This window comes from Dromiciops gliroides, chromosome 6 (assembly GCF_019393635.1).
Source record: "Dromiciops gliroides isolate mDroGli1 chromosome 6, mDroGli1.pri, whole genome shotgun sequence".
NCBI lineage: Eukaryota > Metazoa > Chordata > Mammalia > Microbiotheria > Microbiotheriidae > Dromiciops > Dromiciops gliroides.
This window is the reverse complement of record NC_057866.1, coordinates 26,689,443-26,711,363: the sequence shown is the minus strand read 5'-3', so window position 1 is coordinate 26,711,363 and position 21,921 is coordinate 26,689,443. Positions and strand designations below refer to the sequence as shown.

Sequence of the window (21,921 nt, the reverse complement as noted above, 5' to 3'; positions counted from 1 at the left end):
TGGGCACTTAGAGCTTACAATCTGATGGGGGAGGGGACACAACATGCAAACAAATCTATACAAAGCAAACTCTATCTAGGATAAATAGGAAAGAATTAACCGAAGGAAGGCACTGGAATTAAGAGGGGTTGGGGAAAGCTTCCTTAGAAAGTGGGATTGTGGTTAGGACTTCATGGAAGCCAAGGAGGTCAGTGGTGGGAGTGGAGGAGGGAGATGCGGACAGCCAGAGAGAATGCCTAGAGCTGAGAGACAGAGGGTCTGGTTTGTGGAACAACCTGTGACCCTGGCCTTCTGGAGGTGTTGGGAAGCCCCTGGAGCTTACTGAGTGTGTGTGTGTGTGTGTGTGTGTGTGTGTGTGTGTATGTGTGTGTGTGTGTGTGTGTGTGTGTGTGTGGTGGGGGGTGGTGGCATGCTTGGACCTGCACTGTAGAAAACCACATTAGCTGCTGAATGGAGGATTGACCAGAGTAGGGACAGGCAGATCCACTGGCAGGCTATTGCAGTGGTCCAGGCCAGGTGGAGGCAATGTCAGAGGACAGAAGGGGGCGTCCTGGAGAGATGCTGCAAAGGAAAAATCGACAGGCCTTGGTGGCAGCTCAGATACAAGAGAGATAGTGAGAAGTGCAGGTTACTTCTAGGTCGCAAGCCTGGGGCATGGGAGAAGGGCATTGCCCTCTACAGTAACAGGGAGCGTAGAAGGGGAGGGAGGTTTTGGATGGAAGGATAATGAGTCTGTTTTGGACATATTGAGTTTGAGATGTCTGAAAGGCAGTAGGAGCAAGCTACTCCCTGCCCTCCAGGAGCTTACACTTTAACAGGGAAGACAACACACAAAAGGAGGCTGCAGAGGGTGGAGGGCCAGGGGGCCTGGCCCGTTGTGGAGCCCAAACCAGGCAGAACTGCGATGGCAAATGGAGAGCTTTGGCAGGAGGTGAGTGCTCTGCCCTTTGCTTTTGACCTCCCATTGGGAAAAAATAAAAAGCAAAAGCAAACCTTTGTCATGAAAACAGAATAGTTAAGCAAAGCAGAATTCCACATTGGCCACGGTCAGTTGTATGTGGCTCATTTTGAATTTCGTGTTCATCACTTTTCTGTCAGGTGGGGGCTAGCCTTCTTCATCAGTCCTCCAGAACTGTGTTTGATCGTTGTGTTCATCAGAGTTCTTAAGCCTTTCAGAGTTGTTGGTTTTTTACAGTGTTGGATAAACTTAAACATGCTCCAACTTGTCAACGTCTTTAAGTGGACTCAGCATCATAAAAATGATGTGGCCAGGGAGCAGGCCAGCAGGACTCCTTCCATTTACACTTTTTGACTCCCATGGTGCCTGCAGTCTTCCCCCTCCCCCATCCTGCATTTGGGCACTTGATTCTTTGGATCTGCATTTGGGACTTGGCATTTGTCCCTATTAAGTTCCACCTCATTAGATTCACTCCATGGTTCTAGTCTTTTTGGATTCTGTCGCCCACCATGCTCACTATTCTTCCCAGCTTTGTTTCGTTCCCAAAGGCAAAGTTTCTCCTTTGCCTTCATTCAAGTCGTTGATTCGTATGCTGAACAGAACAGGAGCAGGGGCAGAGCCCTTGTCCACTTTCCCAGCCTGATATTGCCAAAAGGTATAGGTATCTATTGTATTCTTTGTTTTGTTGTTGTTTTTGGTGAGGCAATTGGGGTTAAGCGACTTGCCCAGGGTCACACAGCTAATAAGTGTCAAGTGTCTGAGGTCAGATTTGAACGCAGGTCCTCCTGAATCCAGGGCTGGTGCTTTATCCACTGTGCCACCTAGCTGCCCCTGTTATATTCTTTAAACTGTTGTACGCTTTATTATTCGCATGTCCCTGGTAATTTTGTACATCTGCACTGAAAGCTGGCGGTCCTGAGAAGTTGTTGAGTGGAGAGCACTGGTTTTAGATGGCATAGGCTGCCACTTTGTTTGCCTTTCCCGTGGAAGTTCTAAGATTTTAATGTTGTCCTCATTGGAAATTTCAAAGTGCTCTTGGATTTTGCCACCAAGGACTTCCTGATTCGTGTGCTTTCTCTGTCGAGGGTATTCCACTTTTCCCATTTTTCTGTGTTAATTGTTTTCCTTTCATGTTCATGTTACAGTTACAAAGCATTTTATATACATTGTCATTTGTACCTTCGAGTGAGTAGGATAAGTATTGTTTCCTCATTTTTCAGGTGAGGAAACAGAGTCTCGGAGAGGTTGTAAGTTATTTAGGGTCACGAAGCTGGCCCTGGAATCCTGGTCCCCTAATCAGTCTCAGGCCCAATGTTTTCCCACTTCCCTGGTCTCCTTTTATAAGCTTTCCAGCACCAGCTTTGAGGTTGAAATGGGTGTGGTCTCCCATGGGGGTCGTGCCAAGACAACAGACCCAGAACTTAATTAGCACATTTTGCATTTACCTGAATTCTCTAACAGTGAACTTGTGGCGGTTTGTTAGCTATTATCCAGTTTTCTGAAGGTCACTGGAAAACTAAAAAAATAATATTCCCTTTTAACTGAGTCAACTGAGACATTTAATTGTTAAACTCTTGCATACGGGTCTGTGTACTGCTCCAGTCCCAGTGTTGATACGAGAATGCTCTAAAATGCCACTATAAAAATGGCGGCTTCTATGAGGCATCGGCCATTTTGCTGGTCTCAGCCCGGGAGCACCTTTCCTCCTGGGCCTTCTTAGAGACACAAATGAAGAATCCATAATCTGGACCTTCGACCTTGGACACAAATGGAGTCATATTTTAGAAGAAACAATCATACTGAGCACATGATTCTGCTCGCCCTCTCTCTCTCTCTCTCTCTCTCTCTCTCTCTTTTTTTGGTGAGGCAATTGAGGTTAAGTGACTTGCCCAGGGTCACACAGCTAGTAAGTGTCAAGTGTCTGAGGCTGAGTTTGAACTCAGATCCTCCTGAATTCAGGGCCAGTGCTCTATCCACTGCACCACCTAGCTGCCCCTGATTCTGCTCTTTTGATGAAAGCCACAAAGTTTTTTATAGGGGCCCTTTGCCCTGAGACAAGTTGCTACCCTGGAGTCCTTAAAAAAGTATATATTAAAATGCCTTCTGGACACATCAAGCTGTTACTGGGAGCTGCAGAAGCAATTTCAGCGGGGTAGTTCACTTAACTCCAGGCTAAACCACTTGAGCTGGGATTCTTGGCAAAGCAGGCTTCCTTTCCTACTGGACTGAGGGTGGCTGGACAGGCTCGGATGATTTGAGGCATCTTGACTTGGAAGCCATGTTCTCTAGTTGCACTTTTGGCTAATGTTCTGGGTGGATTGGTTACCACGCGCTCCTTCCTACCAACTCTAAGAGTTTCTGTCTCCTCCATGGATTAGCTATGGGCACAGAACTTTGGCATGTTGAGCCAAAGCTTCTGAACTTAGGTTTTAAAAAAAGCTCTCAATGCTTGGGTTCATTTTGTTTATTTGGAGCATGGGACTAGAGTGTAGGTTGTATGATCACTTGGAAAGGAACTGACTTGAGTATTGCTTCAGAGCCATTGTGGGGAAAGCACTTTGTAAATCTTAACACACCATGGAAATTTGAGCTAAATAATACAATGGCACAAATTATTTTAATGTATTATATTCATTAATAATAAGAAGAAATGCAGCCATTCTTTACTGAACATATTTTGTGACTCACTTTTAATAATGTCTCATGTTTGAATGGGTTGCTATGGACATATTTATAAATGTGGGCTATCATGTATGCCTATTATCTACACTAGACTTGCAGTGGATAGATGGCCTATAGAGTTGGTTCATCACTACACTGATCTTGGACAAACACCACAAATGGGCACTGAACTGGATCCAGAATTAATTAAGAGGAAGATTGAGGGTTGGATTGCCTCTGAAAAATTGAGAGATATTTTTGATGACCTCAAGCTTCTCCCTGAAACAAGGGTTTATCATTTAACATGAATTGAATCTTTTCAACACGGATGTTCTTTAAAAATTTTTTGAATAAGGGGCACTTGACACTTACTAGCTGTGTGACCCTGGGCAAGTCACTTAACCCTCATTGTCCCCCCAGAAAAGTTTTTGAATAAATGTTTTATTGACTGTCATTTCATTTCACATTGCCTCCTTAAAGCATGCCCCCTTTCCCTCTCTGGGGCACTGTTTGAATTCTCTCTCACAACAAAAAGTACAGCTAGGGAAAACAAGGAAGCATACTGGCTATGTGAGGTAGCCTGTGTCCATGAACATACCTAGAGATGACCACCTTTCTTTTGAGAGGGAGGAGGCAGCATCACTGTCAGTCTATTGAGGTCCTTATTGGTCACTTCCTGCTTGATCATACTGTCATTCTGATGGCTTTCTGTGTTTATTTCTTTTATTTTATTGTGGTCATCACGTAGATTGTTCTGACTCTCTTCACTTGTTTCTGCATTAGTTCTGCCTTCCAGAATTTTTTATAGTCATTGTTTTTATTGGGCTTTAACAGTCTACCTTATTCATATTAGATTGTTATTAGTCATTCCCCAGTCAAGGTGCTGTTTTGGTGTATATGGGACTTTTCTGCATCTTTGACATCCTTGGGAAATTTGTTGAGTGGTAAAGTTTAAGGAGCTATCCTTTGCTGATTTGAAAATTCATAGACAAAGGAAAGAGAAAAACAATATAGAATTGAATTGATTTAGAAAGGTTGTTTCAGTGGTCAGAGATAGGGTAAATCATCTCCCAGTGATGCTCTGTGACTGTGAAACAATCTGGAGTATGTTCATAGTTTGAGAACAAGTAAAGTTGTAGGTGCCCCAAAGGGGCAATGACAATCACACAATGATTGTGAGCAGGCTGTGGCTTATCACCAATGAAGAACTGTACAGGAGATGCTATGCATCAATCAGTCAATTGACCTAAGCTCCTGTTCTATATATATCAGGCACTGTTCTCAGCTCTAGATATACATATACCAAGAATGAAACAAAACTTACTCATAAGGAGCTTACATTCTAATAGAAATATATATATAAAGAGCATGAATAGCAATGCATAGATGTCATTAGATCGAAGGTAGTAGCATTGGGTGGGGGGGACAGGGAAGCAGGAAAGGCTTCAGTAAGAATTGATGCTTGGGGGCAACTAGGTGGCACAGTGGATAGAGCACCAGCCCTGGAGTCAGAAGGACATGAGTTCAAATCCAGGCTCAGACACTTGACACTTACTAGCTGTGTGACCCTGGGCAAGTCACTTAACCCCAATTGCCTCACCCCCCCCCCCAAAAAAAATTAAGAATTGGTGCTTGAGCTGAATCTTGATGAAAGAGAGGGATTCTGGGATGTTAAACTAAAGAGGAAATAGCTTTAGGGCAATGGCATGAAGATGGGAATGGGGTGCTATATGTAAGGAACAGAGAAGGCCATTTGGCTGGATTGCAAAACATGGAGGGTGGGGAGTAATGGCCACTGAGCTTGGCATGATAGACTGCGACCAGATTATGAAGGGCTTTAAAAGCCAAGCAAAGGAGTCGATATTTTAAACTAGAGGCAATAGGAAAGCACTGGAGTTCATTAAACAGGGGAGTGATATGATCAGAGATGAATTTAAGGACAATCCTTTTGGTAGTATGTGGAGGATAGGTTAGAGTTAGGAGAGACTGGAGGCTGGGAGGCCAATTAGGAGGATGTTACAATAAGCTAGGTAAGATGTGACATAAGATGTGACATGTGCTAAGTGGTGTTTGAGTGAGGAGGGAATAAGAATCTGATGCCAGAGATTTTGTGAAGGTAGAAGGGGCAGGATTGGGCAGGAAGTGACAGAATGTGTGGAGTTTTGCTCAGAAAGACAGGAGAGAGATATAGGACAATAGTTTGAGGAGGTCATAGGGAATAGTGGGTCTTTTATTCGAAAGACTGGGGAACATTTTTGAAAGAAGTAGGGAAGGAGCCAGTAGAGAGGTAGAGACTGAAGATCAGGATGAGGTTGAGGGGCAGTCTGCTTGAGGAGATGGTAGGGGATGGGATCAAGGACACATGGAGAATGGTTGGTCTTGGCAAAGAGAAGGGCATTCTCGTTATTGGAGACCTGGGGGGAGGGAGAAAATAAGAGGAAGATGTTGAGTGGTTTTGAGTTGAAGAGAAGGGTAGGAGAGGAAACTCATGGAAAATGGCCTTATTTTTTCAGTAAAGCAAGAGATGCCGTTCTTAGCTAAAAGAGTGGGAGGAGAGGGAAGTATGGAAAACTTGAGAAGAGCTTTGAAAGAGTTTCTAAGGGGAGTGAAATAGGGAATTAATTAGGGAAGAATAAAAGGATTGCCTTCCTGCAAAGAGGGCTCAGTTGAAGTTGGATAACATGAATTTATAGTATACCCATTCAACATGGTTGTATGACTTCCTCCTCCTCCATTAATCAGCATGTGAGTCGGAGAGAAGGAGGCAGATGGTGGGAGTAATCTAGGCCTGGGGTTTGGCAAAAGAGGAGCAATGATCAGACAGGGGAATAAAGGATTTGACATTTGATGACAGTGTGTGGAATCAAGTTGGCTAACTCTAGAGTCAAGATTTGGAAGGCAGCAAAGTGAAGTCAAAAACTCAGAAAGAATTGAAGTATGGAGGGATTCACGATCATAATGAAGACAGAATACTTTTAGTAGAGATAAGGCCTAAGGAGAGATGGCATAATGGGGTGCTAGGGTGAGAGAGAGCAATGCCATCACTTTTTATTAAAGAAGGGGAACACTTGTGGATAATGGTGAGATCCAAGGTGTGGCCCTCCCTGAGAGAGAGGGAAGGAGCACGTCATGGGATTTAGGGGGTTAGAGAATTTGGCTGTAAAATGACCTGGAGAAGAAAATGGCAAACCAGTCCAGTATCTCTGCCAAGAAACTCCCCCAAAAAGGGGGTCATGAAGAGTTGGACACAACTGAAACAAGAAAACAACAACAACAAAGGGAGTTTGACAGAGGACTAATATTGATATTGAAGTGCCCTACCATAAGGGAAAAAGTTGAGAAAGAGAGGAAGCTAGTGATTCAGGTACTAAACAATGAAGCACACACTCAGATAGCTAGAATAAGTGCTCAAGTGGGAAGTGCATAGGCCCAGGAGGGCTCAAACAGAAAGGTGGGAGAGCTGCAAGAGGGAGGGAGACCTGGGTCACTTTCTGCATCTTCTGTAGTCTTTCAGTACTGGTTTCTTTATCTTGCAGGCGAGATGGTTCTGGGAAGCCTACTTCCAGTCAATGAAATCTATTGCAATGGCCACCCTTCAGATCATCAATGACCGGATCTACCCATATGCCGCCATCTCTTATGAAGAGTGGAATGATCCTCCAGCTGTTGTAAGTGAATGCAGGTACCCCTGTAACATAGTCCTTCTGTCAGGCCCAGTCAGTACTAAAAGTGCTTTTGGTGGATTGGCTACTTAAATCGCCATCTTTAAAAGAAAACAATTTGATGGGTAAACACAACAAGCTTTGTGCCTGACAAGTGACCAGAACTGTTCTAAGAGTTCTAAAAAGAGAGACACTCAAGTGCTGGTTGACAAGGTTCAACACATGTGGTAGGGACCCAGAATACCACTCTGTTGTTTGGAGGATAGATATGGGAATGGGATGGGATGGGACTGGACTGGATGCCAAAGCACCAGCGTTGTGTGGGCACTTCAGAGCACTCGACCCTCGGCATGGCTCCATGAGGGTTGTCAGGCCTCCTTGTCTGAAGTCATTGGCAGTAGGGAAGTGTGGTGCTTGGAGGCCAGGACTGATTTGGCCCCCTTTGTCCATTCCTGCCCTGGGAGCAGCAGCGGAAGTGAATAGACTCTTTTTTTTTGTTTGTTGTTTTTGTGGGGCAATGAAGGTTAAGTGACTTGCCCAGGGTCACACAGCTAGTATTAAGTGTCTGACACCGGATTTGAACTCAGGTCCTCCTGACTCCAGTCAGGGCCAGTGCTCTATCCATTGCACCACCTAGCTGCTCCAGTGAATAGACTCTTAGCATCTCCAAGATCATCCAGTCCAGCTCCTATCCAACATTTATAAAAAGCCTTATTCTTAATCTTTTATACATTTGAAGTTCTTTATAAATGTGAGCTGCTATTTCTATTAATATCACTATTAAAGTCCACTTTCAGGACTCACTGTAGTATGGAAAAGATCTTCGGTTATTGGAAGCTATATAGTAGAACAAAAATTCTGTCTAGTCCTATTGAATTAACAAGGTTTTGATCGGAGTACGGGCCCTCTAACAGCCTGGGGAAATATTCACTGAGGAACTAGATTAGCTTATTTCAGGAAGGTGTGATACCAATTTAGCCACAGGGTGATGGATTTTCAACCGCAGTAACTCTCTCAACAACTAAGGTAAATGGCAGACTTCATTGCTAAAGAGAGTACCCATGCTGATGCAATAAGTCCTCAGAGTATTGAAACATTGATGGCATCTTCCAAATCCAGTTGCTTCAAGGACAATTTCACGACTGAAAGATGTTGAATTCCCTCTCACCAAAGGCCATCCCTCAGAGACAGAAAGACCATTTGTCAGGACTATTGCAAAGGGGATTCATGCACCAGGGACAATCCTATAAGCAATTCAGAGGAACATAAAGAATACACAGAGGGATTCTGACAAAACAAAGCTGGGGAACTTGGGCTGCTTCTCAGTTGCTGACCCCACATCCACTGATCGCCCAGTTTGGTTTGGGTAAGAAAGGTGCTTGCGGTGAAGAGGACAGTGAAAAAAACAGCTGGAAGAAGCCAAAAGGGATCTAGGCAACTGTGGGAGTTTCCCTGAGGGGCTGAGCAAGACCTGTGTCTCATACTGGCCCAGTGGTACACTGCTGGTCTAGGGCCAGGCAGTGAAGATTCCCCAGTTTGGCCCACAGTTGAGTAGAATTGGCATGACTCAAATACAGACAGAGTCGATATGGGGCCACTTTCCTCTGGGCTTCTGCACAAGACACTCCAGGCTGTTTAAAGAGAACAAGGGGCAGGGACCTATTCTTTGCCCCTCAGAAGAATCTTGGCTCAGAGGAGAGGGAGGCAAAATCTTACTCATGGACCGAAAGGTCAGATTTCTGGCCTATGGCCATTCTCAGAGTAGCCTTAGCATTGTTGGAAGCAAATACATTGTGATCAGACAGCATTCTCTGTTTCTTTTTTAGTTCCTCCTAAGTAGCTCTTGCAGCTGAGGATGAGCTGTTCTTTATCTTTTCTCTCAGGCTCAGATGAAGAGAACCCTGATTTAAAGCCCCATCTTGTATATTTTCGCCATCATTCAGTTACTGCCACTGACAAGAGGTCTAAGTAGCATAATTTATTTACAGCTGGTTATTAGTTTTTTCCCCTTACCTTGAGAAATATTTCACCTACAGTAAGCAAGATCACTGTGAGGCCAGTCTATAGGGGAGTTTTCCCTCCAGACTGCAGCTCATTTACAGTATAGGGGTAGGAGTGAATATAGACCTTAGTAAATTATGGTCTGGTCTGCTTTTCAGAGAGGTGCTGTCATGAGTTCTTCACCTTCTCCAAATTTATTCATAGTAGGGGGGAGAAGTGGACCATATGCTTCGTTTTCAGTTTAAAGTGATTGATTAAGACTCAAGTGTATGTACCATGATGAAGTAAGTCACTAATTTTGCATAAGTACCGTCCAGAAATGTGATCCTTTTTCCTCAATCAAAGCAGGTTAATTTCTTATTTACCTGTGTCACATACCACAGCATGCCTTCTCAGTTTTTCTCTCCATCAAGACAAAGCCAGCATTACATTTGCCAGCAATTTTACTACTTCTCTTATTTGAAGGACCTTGAAAAATTCAATTCAATATCTATTGAGCATGTGGTTCCTTGAATTAAATAGCTATTAAGCATGTAGTACCTTCAAGGAACTCTGTATTAGATTCAAGGGAGAGAAGGAGGAAAAAGGCATCATTTCTAATATCAAGAAGTTCTAATCCAAGGGACAGGATAATTACTTTTTGAGCACTTTGTATGTAGTGGGGTTTCATTCTTGAATTTGATAACCTCTAAAGCAGTGGTGTCAAACTCAAAAGAAATGGGTCCCCAAAGACTGTATGGTGACTTAAAGAACCACAGCTTAACATTATCCATGTCATATTGTATTTTTATTTATTCTGTTAAACATTCTCCAATTCCATTTTAATCCCATTTGGCCATTTGACACCTTTGCCAAAAGATGCCTTCCAACTCTAGTTCTGTGTCAGAGGGGGCATCAGTTACCACATAGAGGCACAGGATATAAAGCCTAGACCAGCCTGATGGTAGGCCATCCCCAAGAGGGGTGGAAAAGAGAGCTTTGATTATGTGTTTGCTTTGGCTTAGCAGGTAACTCCTGGTTATTCATTATTGTGTCCTGACTGGGACGTCAGATTTAGGTAGCTTTCTCTCTACTTTCTTTACTCTAGACCTCTGAATTAGGATATAATGGGCTTAGAACTGTGTTAGGTATCAAATGGGTAGCTAGCTGGTGCGGTGCATATAGCACTGGGCTTAGAATCAGGAAGACTCATCTTCATGAGTTCAATTCTGGCCTACAACCTCCACTGGCTCTGTGTCCCTGAGCATTTGGACCATTTTTGCCTCAGTTCCTCGTCTGTAAAATGAGCTAGAGAAGAAAAAGGCAAACCCCTCTAGTATCTTTTGCCAAGAAAACCCCCAGATGGGGTCATGAAGGGTTGTAAATGAGTGAAATGACTCAATAGCAATGATAGATATAGAATAGTCTGTGCTTAAACTTCAGCTGCTTCTGCTATATATGCATGCAACCCAGGGTTTTCTCTGTTGAGATGCCCAGATAGCAATCCTTATTTGTTAAGACAGTGGCTGTATCTGTCAGTTTAAAATGCTCATCTTCAGGTCCTTGCCAGTTATACATGGCTATGAGGCCCAAGAGCTGTACTTCGGATTCATAGAATATTATGTTGAAAAGATAAAAGTTTCAGAGTCTGTTAGGACTGAACTCATCCCCCTTCACTTCTAGACTGTGTAGGATACTTTTCTGGTACTTGAAAACCTATTCAGCTATCTTGGAACCTGGCTCAGTTTGTAGCATCATCTTCTTCATCCTACTGCTTATGTTTAGGGAATATATTCATGGAATTTAGACAGATTAGGGTTAATTCTAAATGGGTCTGAATGTTTATAGCAACCACCATTTTATATGTAAGGAACAGAGTTTGATCAGAAATGCAGCCATCTTAACAAGTTTATCAAACCTTCCTTGTGTATAGGCATGCCCTACTTCCTTGCCTAAGTCATTTGTGAGTTGTGGATAAGACTTTCTATAAGAATGATGGTGGTAATTAAAAAAAAAAAATTGGTCAAGAGAAGACCATTGGTTTCACTGGTGTAGAGAATTCCTGGGGAGGAAATTCTATCTACTGTTGCAGATCAGAAATTCCTGAGGAACTTATACTTCCAGAGAGTTGCTTGTGGGTGTTAAGATGTTAAAGTTACCCAGGATCACACAGGGTTGTAGCTTGAAATCAAATCTTCTTGATTTCAAGGCTAGGTTTCTATTATGCCATATTACCTATGAACAATAACAACAAAAAATAATAATACCAATATTCCTTACTGTAAATACTTTAGTGCCAATTGTGCCAACCATTAAAGCAGGCAAACCACAAGAGCACTGAAAAGGATTAAGGACATAAATACTTTTTTATAACATAATAATATATCATAAAAAATTGGAAAGATATCTCCAGTTATAAGAAAAGGCTTCATATTGCTTTTTTTTCCAATGTTATCCTTAGCTTCAAGTCATATGACAGTGTATTTCTCACTAATGTAGGCTAATCATAAATAAGGAAGTTCATCCCTAGGCCTAGATGAGATGAAATAAGAGATAAAATTGAGGAATTACTGAAATCTGGAGGGAAAGACATGGAAGCCCCAAGTTCACTGAAAATATTCACTTAATGCAGATTCCAGAAATTATATATAATAATGAAATAGATGACAAAAACAGTAATGGTTTCAAGTAAATTTGAAAAGGAGATGGGCACACTTAGACTGGAATTTCAAAAGGCCCTTTTTGAGTTTGATAGTATAACTTAGCAACAGAACAAATTGTAACAAAACAGAGTTATTCAGAAAAAATGTTATCTGCTATAACCATCATGAACAATTCATTCTCCCCAAATATTTGACAGAAACTATAAACCATTTCAGGACCTGCACAACAGCATAGGTGACAGTCATTGCCAGCTAAAGACTATAGGAGGAAAGGTCAAAGCATCAAGGAATATGCACAAGGACAGGCATCAGACACTACTTGGCAGAAGCGACATGAAAGAGCAGGATCTGTGGAAAAGCACTGGAAGATTGTAAAATAAAGCATATTGGAAATTTGAGATCTCCTTAATTGGCAATTGGAAACAAAAGTTAAAAGGTTAAGATGATTCAGGGATTCCAAGCTTTGCAAAGAACAAAGGAAACAATTCAACATCAATCACAAAACTTGACTACAGAGGCTTGAGAAGTAAAGGAATCTGGGGCAAGACAGAAAGAAGGAGGATGTGAAAAATGTTCATCTCTGTGGACCCAAGAAGTCCAACCCAATGAAAAGGCAGGTTGGATCAAATAAGCTTGCATGTCATTGATATAGTGAATAACAGAATATTTAGATCAAAAGAGCTTATTGATATTCTAGCCTCTGCAAAATTGCTAAGGTCCAAAATGATTGGCTTGAAAGCTTCCCAGTGTCCCAAGCTTGCCCTCAGACACAAACCTCATTCCCCCTTCCCTTAATTTCCTTTTCCTTCTGTCACACCAAATGATGAGAATGTTAATGATCCCTTCATACATAGGACAACTGCAATTTTTTGTATAAAGTATTCACAGCATCAACATGAAAAAAAAATGCACTTAAGAATCAGTTGTCTGTAAGGCAAAGAGGGTGTGCCCCAAAGTCCAAGGGGTAGTAGAAAGAGAAACTTCCTGTTGTAGCAGTACTAATTCAGCCGTCTGCTTGAAAATGCCAGAACAGAGATGCATGCTGCCTTTGTCGATTTTTCATGAAGTCTTTGACTCCGATGCACAGTCTGGTTTGTTTCCATACTGTAGAGATAAAAAACTATCCCATGTATAGTGAGACCTCTAGAGTTTTTGATGTTTACAAGGAAAACTGTTCTCTATTTAAAACACGCCACTAAAAATATCATAAACAATTCATAAAAAGTAATATTTCAGGAAGAGAGTTTAATCCCATCATGGTCCTGCCAAGTTTTAAATCCCTTATCAGATCTCCTAATTAGAATGAAATATGGCTTCCAGATTAATGAAGGAGTTGAACCAAAGCATCTAATTAACCATTTGGTATGTGTGCATGACATCAAGCTTGGTGACTCCACTGAAAAGCAAATTAAACAACTTCATTTTGTAGAGTCTTTCTCCAACAACAGCAAAATATCCTTTGGACTTGAAAAGTGTAAAATTCTTATTCAGCCATAAGCATTTATTAAGGGATTACTCTGTGCTAAATGCTGAGGAAATAAACAAACAAGGTGAAAGACAGTCCCTGACCTGGGGATGGTCAGAGCAGGTCAAGATGTTTAAAGGAATAGTAGAAGGACAGCATTTTGTCTCAGGAGCATTTGTGTCTGATCCCCTTTGAAGTAAATCAGAAGAATGAACCCCTTCAAAGCCCTATCTGATCCATTTGTTGGGAGGGGATATCAGCCAGGGTTATTACAGAGGCCATGTTCTGTGACCAGACACCATTGTGGTAGCTCAGAACAAATCAGAAATGTGAGTACTACACTTGTTTGAAAGACTTAGGTGCAGATGACACTAACCACCAAAGAGGGTAAACCATGAGTGTACATGAAATAGACAACATGTTTGAATCCTTTTGTTATCTTCTGGTACTACATCATAAAATCAGTGACAGATCCAACCAGCAGTGGCCACAACTTCATACTGCTTTTCATCAATTATATATGGAGTATCAAGTTATACAACAAGGTACCATAGATTATTTTGGGCAGCTAGGTTACATAGTGGTTAGAGAATTATTAGAAGCAAGAAAACCTGACTTTAAATCTTGCCTCAACACTTACTAGCTGTATGACCCTGGGCAAGTCACATAACATCTCAGAGTCAGTTTACTTACCTGTAAAATGGGAATAATTATATTCCTCACCAAATTGTTGTGAGAATGAAAATTGAAAATGCTTGGGGGCAGCTAGATGGCGCAGTGGATAGAGCACCGGCCCTGGATTCAGGAATACCTGAGTTCGAATTCAGCCTCAGACATTTAACACTAGCTGTGTGACCCTGGGCAAGTCACATAACCCCAATTGCCTCACCAAAAAAAAAAAAAAGAAAAAAAAAAGAAAATGCTTTGCAAACCTTAAAGTATTATGTAATTGTTACTATTATCCATGCAGGGCAATCATAAGAAATCGTGTCATTCCTAAACCCAGATTAAATGAAATAAGAACTTGAATTGAGGAATTTTCTAAATCTGGAGGAAAAGCCAAAGAGCCTGAAGACACTGAAAAAATATACTTAAAAGAAATTTGGAAGTGCTACTCAATGAAAGCAATGGCAAATATAACAACATTGTCTCTGTTGATTTTGAAAAAGGAGATGGACACACTTAAAATTGGTAGAAGTCTTATTTTTGAATTTGACATCACAAATAGAACCAATAGACCATCTATAACAGGATAGAATAATTCAAAAAAGCTTTTACCTGCTATAAACATCATAAACAATTACATTCTCCCATGCTATTTGAGGGAAACAGTCAAGACCTGGATACAACACCTGCTACAGTTGTGTCATGATTAGCCCACAGGAGGAATGATGGAGTTATCAATACTCTGAAGGACAAGTATCAGATACCACTATCACAGGGATCTGTGAGAAAGCACTTCATAAACTGTAAAGATCTACAATGGGAATAATAATTATTTTTTCAAGTAGACTCATGAGATTAGTGGCAAGAATACTACTGAACTGTGGTTCCTGACTCTCCTACTGCCCTGCTATGTTTCTTTGAGCAAATAACTTTAACTTTTGAAATCTTGGGTTCCTTTTTTCCATTTGAGGAGGTTGGACAGGTTAATATGTAAGGTCCCCTCTAGCTCTAAAATCCAAAAGATTCTATTTGAATCAATGATGGTTAAGCTTCTTAGGTCCAAATCTATAAAATACTTTGACTTAATGGGTCATGACTGCCTTGGTGGTTTAAGAATTGCCAAGAGTAGGGGGCAGTTAGGTGGCACAGTGGATAAAGCAATGGCCCTGGATTCAGGAGGACCTGAGTTCAAATGTGGCTTCAGACACTTGACACTTACTAGTTGTGTGATCCTGGGCAAGTCACTTAACCCCAATTGCCTCACGTACACATTGCTTTAAAAAAAAAAAAAAAGAATTGCCAAGAGGCAATTTTCACTGAGCTGTGAACTCTTCATCTGCACTTGAGCAGGCTTCTACCTTCTAGTTGATCTGCCTGTAAGCACTTCCCTACCCAGGCCAGGGAAGGGAAAGGTCCTCCATTGTCAAACTGAAAAAAAACATTTCATACATGGTAGAGTCAAACAAACTCATAAATTTATTTTATCTCTCCTATGAGATAACACTATCACAACCTGTGGTCGTTTTCCTAAAAACGTACTTCTGGGGGGATTAGAGAACAGGGTTGTCTGCTTCAGGCAAATTGGACATTAATTTATCCAATAAAACTTTATTATGTAAGGGTTTCTTTAACACTTTTAGGTTAGGCTGAATGAAGAGAGATAGAGACAGAGACAGAGACAGACAGAGAGAGAGAAAACACATGGCCTGAAAATTTTTCTCATAAAGTAATCCACGTTTTTTAAAAAAAATTATGAATCAACTGTTCTCTTTGGAGATATCAAATGATTTTAGATCAATTCAGTGCTGTGAATAGTTTCCTTTCTAATTTGTTATGTTCACTCATCTTATTGGTTAGATAATATCTTTGAAAAAAAATACCTCTTGTAGTCTGGCTAGCCGAGATTGGGTTAGTTTCATTTATTACTTGTAGTCTGAGATAACTTGAATTATTAAAAGCATCAGCATTTGGAGTCGTCATTTTCCTTGTTCCAAGAACTTTTTGGTTTTTCTTTTGCACGGAGCCGTCTAATTGGCTTCACTCCATCACTGGGATGGAAGCTGCAGCCAGCCACAGGCTCCTACAAACTGCTGGCTAAGCTTCATCCCAGAATGAGAGGATAAAATGTCAACTTTTCCCACTACTACCTGAAAATAAATCAGTTTCAGCTCTTTCTGGCGGCAGCAGCTTTCTAGAGGTGAGATGGGGTGGGCATTTAACCAGACTCAAACCTCAGTGCTATGTAAAGAAAGGAAAGACAAAAGGATATGTTGTACCCAAATTCTAGCAGCAGTTTTCAGTCAAATAGATTCTACTTAAACAAAAACAAAACAGAACAAAAAGGGAGGAGGCGGGTAGCCAGGTGGCACAGTGGATAAAGCACCGGCCTTGGAGTCAGAAGGACCTGAGTTTAAATCTGACCTCAGACACTTGAGACTTACTAGCTGTATGACCCTGGGCAAGTCATTTAACCCTCATTGCCCTGCAGAAAAACAACAACAAAACAAAACAAATAGATTCTTCTTTCAGGAGGAGAACTCAATTGACCAAATTAAAAGATAGCCAGAAGTTCTAGTTCTACGAGTTTTAATTCTAGCCATGTAACTTCAAATGAAGCCTGTTTTCTACTTACCTCCGCTTCCTCATCTGTAATTCTGGGGCAGGTGAAAAATATAATAGCTTACATTTACCACATCGGTCTGAATATGGATTTCTCCCCCCCCCCAACATTTTCCATTCAAGTATTAAGACTCTCCTTTAACAAATAAAGAAACCGAAGCATATAAAGAAGTGAGGTGATTTATTCAGTTTCATAAGTGACAAGTAGTGGATTTGAACCCAAGATTCAAATCCAACTCTCTTCCTATTTTATCATGCTGCCTAGGAGAGCTGATGGGTTCTTCAAGCTCACATAAATGTGTCTGGTTCTAAAGTATTAAGGGAATCTGCCTTTAGTTTCCTCCATCTTTGACTTCTTTTCTGGCCAGGTCAGTGAGGTTTGGCCTTCTCTGCTAGGGAAGTCTACTTTGGGGCATTGAGCAGTAAACTTGGCATAAAAAATCAGGATTTCTTCCCAGATCATCCATCGTCTAGCTTTTGAATCCTAGCTGAATTCCACCAACAAGTGAGATGAACTAAAAATGTAAAGAACAATGAATAGACTTTCAAGACTTCAACTCCCATACTTTCTGCTCCCTTGTTGTTCCCAAGAGAGTACCTTTGAAAACAACTTTAAGACTCTATAATTCTAGCTTTCCAAGTCAGCACATACTAAGCAGCTTGCTGTGTTATGGTGAGCTGGGGCCATTGAAGTTTAATGGTTAAAGAAACATGGGTTGCATTACTGATTGTCCTGCTCCCAGACTCCCAGTGGCCATTAGTCGTAAATATCATCTCACCATTTTGGAGAAGGGACATCCACCTTATTCTCTTCGATAATATTATGCTAATGCTTAACCCTTCCTTGGCCCAGTTCACTTCAAAGTTCTTGATCGGTGTTCATTGAGGCTGAGTGTGGCAGAACCTGGAGAAGAGATGGGAGGGTTAACTCCTTTGGTTTTGCCCTTTGACCATTCCAGGATGGGAAGCATGATGAAATACTTTCTTAAAGTCTTTGGTGGAAACACATCATGCATAATTGGAGCAAAATAGAATAAATCAAAGCTTTTTTTGAGTCTGGTAATTCATAATTGAAACCACATTGAGGTTGATATTTTAAAATGACCAAGAAAATTCTCTTTTCCACCAAGGTAAAAATAGGTAGAGCTCTGTCATCCCAGGAGCAGTTCAGCTTCAGTCCACTACTTCCTCCCTTTCTTCTGTGACTCTTCGTTGTTCTTGTGTTTCCCCACTTACATTGAATGGGTTCTTACTCAAGTATCAAGTGAGTTCCTATTGCCTCCTTTAAGACAGACTACACATCGGGACATAAAAATCCCCTGTGGAGGTGTGAGTTATGGGGGTTAAGACTCTGAATCACCCTGGATTTGAGCTTTGTTTCCTCAGAGCCTGTCTGGTGGTTTTTGGTTTGGTTTATGTTTGGAATCAAAGGGACTTTTCAAAGTTTGTCAGATCTGTGTGCCTAGCCTTCAAGTTAAGCCATTCTTAAAAGATTCTAGACAAACGACAGTCACAGGAACAGAATGAAAAGGAAAAGCTGCCCAGTACAGTAAAAGAACAGCCATGACTTTGATTAGGCCAACCCTAAAACTAACTTTACTTACAACTGGCTCTTATTGATCAGGGTCACGTGATAGCCACCTCAGTCTTGGCTTCTGAAATGAGTACTTGTTGTTAGCGTGGGGAGCGGGGTGTGTGTGTGTGTGTGTGTGTGTGTGTGTGTGTGTGTGAGAGAGAGAGAGAGGAGATGGGGAGCATGCAGCTAGCTCTGCCAGCATTTTGTCAGAGTGATTGATATGCTAGCTGTCTTCTCTGCTCTCTTCTCCATCTTTGAATGAGAAGCTTTAGCAGGGCTTTCTCCATGCTTTCCAAGGCAGAATTGCAACAAATGGCCTTCCTCTTGTTTGGATTTCTTCCATTGCTGGGAGCTGAGCTTCCTGATTTCATGCCCTGCTTGCCGTAATGGGGATTTAATCAGTCTGAGTTAATTGCCAGCGTTGTTTGCCTTTTCTCTGGCAAGAGTCAGAGTCTTGAGTGAATTATGGAGGTTTAAATTTGCCCGATTTCCTGCAGAAAGTGGGGTCAGGAGGTCTCTGACTATAGACACTCTCTTCAATCAGTCAGCAGGGGGTTAGTTCTTAATGGCACTTCAGGGGTGACTAAATGCCCTTTTTCAAATGGCTCTGTCCAGTGAAATTCTTTTTGTTGTTTCTGGGGGTGGGGAGGTGAGGTTTGGTTGGTTGAATAGACCAGCCCCCATACAAGGAAATGTAGACTTTTGCTCAGGCATCTGCATTGACGGCTTACATATGCCAATGTTAAGGACTGCCTTTCTCCAAGTTGTCACCATGTGCTCTAAGGACAGGTAGGTATGTTTGCAGAGTAAGTAAGAAGCCCAATTGTGGATCAGCAGCTCTTAGATCTGAGTTTTCAGAAAAGGTAGCTAAATTAATGTTTCTGGTCTTACAGTAAAATTATGACAACCAGAAAACAGTAATACAAGGATCCATGATTTCCTTATGGGGGGGGGCGGTTTACTCCATAAATATAGATTACAGTCTCTCCGTACCTTGGTTTTCACGAGTTGTTGTCACCCATTGACCAGCCTTCTGATGAGGAGTCTCAGAACTTAGCTAGGTTGACCCTTAAACAATTGACATCTAGTCAATGTCCTGGAAGAACAAAATGAATCAACTAAATAACAACAAAGAGGACATATTTTGAAGCTGTGGAGGAAAAGGATAGTAGGATGCCTACCTGTTTTAGGAAGACTGGACATGAGTGAATTTACAGAGTTGAATACAATTCAACAAACATTTATCAGGTACTTACTATGGGTGAGGCACTGTCAGGTGCTGGAAGGAGAAAGATTCAATATGGAACTGCATTCAAGGCTCTTGTAGTTGAACAGAAGAAAGACTTATGCATCCATATTGGTGATAAGTGCAGAGGAGAGGTCCAGGCAAAGAGAATGAGAAAGAAAAGTGCAAGAAATTTCAGGAGGGCCAGATCATTTTAAACTGTGTACTGGTCAGGGAAAATTTCATCCCAGAAAGAGAGAAATTAAAGGCAAGATGATGAGATTAATATCAGATATGAGAGACAGGGTAAACAAAGGCACAGAGATGAGATAGGGCAGGATAAGAATGTGAGAAAGAAAATATTGTTAGGAGCAGGCCTAAGGAGGGAGGAGGGGAGAGATTGGAAGAGTCTCTACCCACACTTAATTCTCATTTTCCTTCTTAGAGTAGGTACCATCTACTTTAGAGCACTTGCCTTCTTTCCAACTCTCCCAACCAATTTATTTATTTATTTATTTTTCTAGTGAGGCAGTTGGGGTTAAGTGGCTTGCCCAGGGTCACACAGCTAGTAAGTGTTAAGTGTCTGAGTCTGGATTTGAACTCAGGTACTCCTGACTCCAGGGCTGGTGCTTTATCCACTGTGCCACCTAGCTGCCCCCCAATTCATTTCTTAACTCTTCTCTTGAACATGGAGGGGAGGGATGGGGCCTTGCTCATTTTGGTCCTTAGAACCTTCCCCTGGCTCCTCCTAACTCTTCTCAAATGTCTATTGATAGGGGCAGCTAGGTGGCACAGTGGATAGAGCACCAGCCTTGGAGTCAGGAGTACCTGAGTTCAAATCTGGCCTCAGACACTTAACACTTACTAGCTGTGTGACCTTGGGCAAGTCACTTAACCCCAATTGCCTCACTAAAAAAAAAAAATGTCTATTGATAGATTGGGACCCGCACACTGAGTTCACAATGAGGACAAAGCACCAGGTTTTGGAAGAACAAGACAGGGGGAAATATTCTTTGTTGTATGTGTTAGCCCTCTGGGAAGGGAATAGGAGAGAGAAGGATATAGGAGACAATTTGGACAACTTAAAAACAAAAGGCACCAATAAAATTGTATTTTGAAAACAGAAAATCCTATCTAAAACTGAACTCATCCATCTTCTTTTCACCAAAAGCTTTCCTTTCTGTTCCCTATTTGTGTTCCAATGAACCCCTCCCCTTCCAGGGTCTTAGCATCGCCATTTTGGTGTTATCTTTGACTCCTCATACTCCCTTACTGCACACACCCAAACAATGACCAGTTTCACCATTTCTACCTAAACAACCTCTGGCCTGGGTCAGTGCAGCAGCCTCTTCATTGGTCTTTCTGTCTCAGGTTCCTCCTCACGCCAGGCCATCTTCCACACTGCTGCCCAGCCTTCTCCAGGGCCTCCTAGTGCCTTTTGTTTAAAATGGAAACTCTTTGACTTAGTTTCTAAAGTTTGACACACACTGGTCCCAACCTCCCTTCCCAGGCCAGGAAAACTGGCCTTCTCCCTGTTCCTCCTTTACAGTGCTCCATCTCCCATCTCTCCCCTTTCTACTGGACATTCTGTGTTCCCGAAGTGCCTTCATTAGCCCTGCCTCTTCGAGTCCCTCCCATGGACTTGTTAACTTTATTTTTTTAATTAAAAATTTTTTTTTAGTAACAAAAATTTTTATTTATAGTTTTGAGTTCCAATTTTTATCCCTCCTTCCCTCCCTCCTCTCCCTACTCCCTGAGGCAGTAAGCAATCATATATGGGTTGTACATGTTCAGTTATACAAAACATTTCCATATTAGTTATTTTGTGCAGGAAACTTGAATAAAAGAAAAAAGATGAAAGAAACTGAAGAATAGCATGTTTTAGTCTGTGTTCTATCAATAGAAGTAATTTCTTTGGAGGTGGATAGTATGTTTCATCATTAGTCCTTTGGGATTGTCTTGTATCATTGCATTGTTGAGAACAGTCAAGTTATTCCCAGTTCTTCAAACAATATTGCTGTGTCTATGCACAATGTTCTCTTGCTTCTGCTCTCTTCACTATGCATCAGTTCATACAAGTCTTTCCAGGTCTTTCTGAAATCATCCTGATTGTCATTTCTTATAGCATAATAATATTCCATCACCATCATATACCACAGCTTGCTTAGCCATTCCCCAATTGATGGGTATCCCTTTGATTTCCAATTCTTAGCCACCACAAGAAGAGCTGCTAGACTTGTTAACTTTAAATTTATGCTATAGATATTTTAATGTGTTCTTGTTGAGAATGGCTGCTTTAAGGATTACAAAGTGCTTTCTATATATGATCTCATTTGATCCTTACAACAATCCTGGGAGGAAGGTGCTATTACCCCCATTTTACATGTAAGGAGACTGAAGCACAGAGAAGATAAGTGACTTGCTTGGGGTTGCACAACTACCAAGT

The 21,921-nt window shown here is 41.6% G+C and overlaps 1 protein-coding gene across 1 annotated transcript in view; it reads left to right on the top strand.

The window, feature by feature from the left end:
* The window catches only part of EXT2 (exostosin glycosyltransferase 2), a 169,843-nt gene that overhangs the window by 79,249 nt on the left and 68,673 nt on the right, over positions 1–21,921 (top strand). Inside the window, exon 8 of the mRNA XM_043972175.1 lies at positions 7,156–7,287. Coding sequence (XP_043828110.1) covers positions 7,156–7,287 — 132 coding nt within the window. The remainder of the gene's footprint in view (positions 1–7,155; positions 7,288–21,921) is intronic.